This window comes from Peromyscus leucopus, chromosome 5 (assembly GCF_004664715.2).
Source record: "Peromyscus leucopus breed LL Stock chromosome 5, UCI_PerLeu_2.1, whole genome shotgun sequence".
NCBI lineage: Eukaryota > Metazoa > Chordata > Mammalia > Rodentia > Cricetidae > Peromyscus > Peromyscus leucopus.
The window spans coordinates 112047389-112047879 of record NC_051067.1 but is presented as its reverse complement, the minus strand read 5'-3'; the positions used below and the strand labels follow the sequence as shown (position 1 = coordinate 112047879).

General features: G+C 48.3%; 1 protein-coding gene across 1 annotated transcript in view; it reads right to left on the bottom strand.

The window, feature by feature from the left end:
* Tle7 (TLE family member 7) overlaps positions 1-491 on the bottom strand; it is an 11518-nt gene continuing 11027 nt past the window's right edge. The window contains 2 exon segments of the mRNA XM_037205623.1: positions 1-207; positions 486-491. The exon segment at positions 486-491 is cut by the window's right edge and continues 68 nt beyond it. Coding sequence (XP_037061518.1) covers positions 103-207; positions 486-491 — 111 coding nt within the window. The 3' untranslated portion in view covers positions 1-102.

The following is a 491-nucleotide window of genomic DNA, read 5'->3' as shown; positions in this document are numbered from 1 at the left end:
AAGGCTGAAGTAGAGGGAGACGTGTTGGAGATGTCCAGTACTGTGAGGTCACATGGTCTGCTCTCTTTGGATTTTCACTGGCAAGACCATAGCCCACAACCTTCAATATAAGAGCTGGTATACTGTAGCACTTTCCTTGGCTCCTGTGACCAGATACTGACTATCAGAGGACACGTCACAACACAGGATGTCGTAACGCTCCTTTACCTAGAAAAGAGAGGTAAAGAACACGAAGGGTCGGGGCTTGAGCCAGACATTGAGGACTTCATGTTTCAAGGTTTACATAGACTCAAGGCTTCATTGAGTTGTGGATAAAGCTCAAAGCGAAGACCATGGGTTCACAGGATCAGCCCTCAGTCCCTACCACTATAAAATGCCGTCTCAGTGATATTTTCCAGTCTTCACTGGAACCCATCAAGTAGGGGTCTGGGGCCACAAGCTGAGTGTTTTAGTCTGCACACCCCCACCACTCTCTGCCTCCATACCTGGAA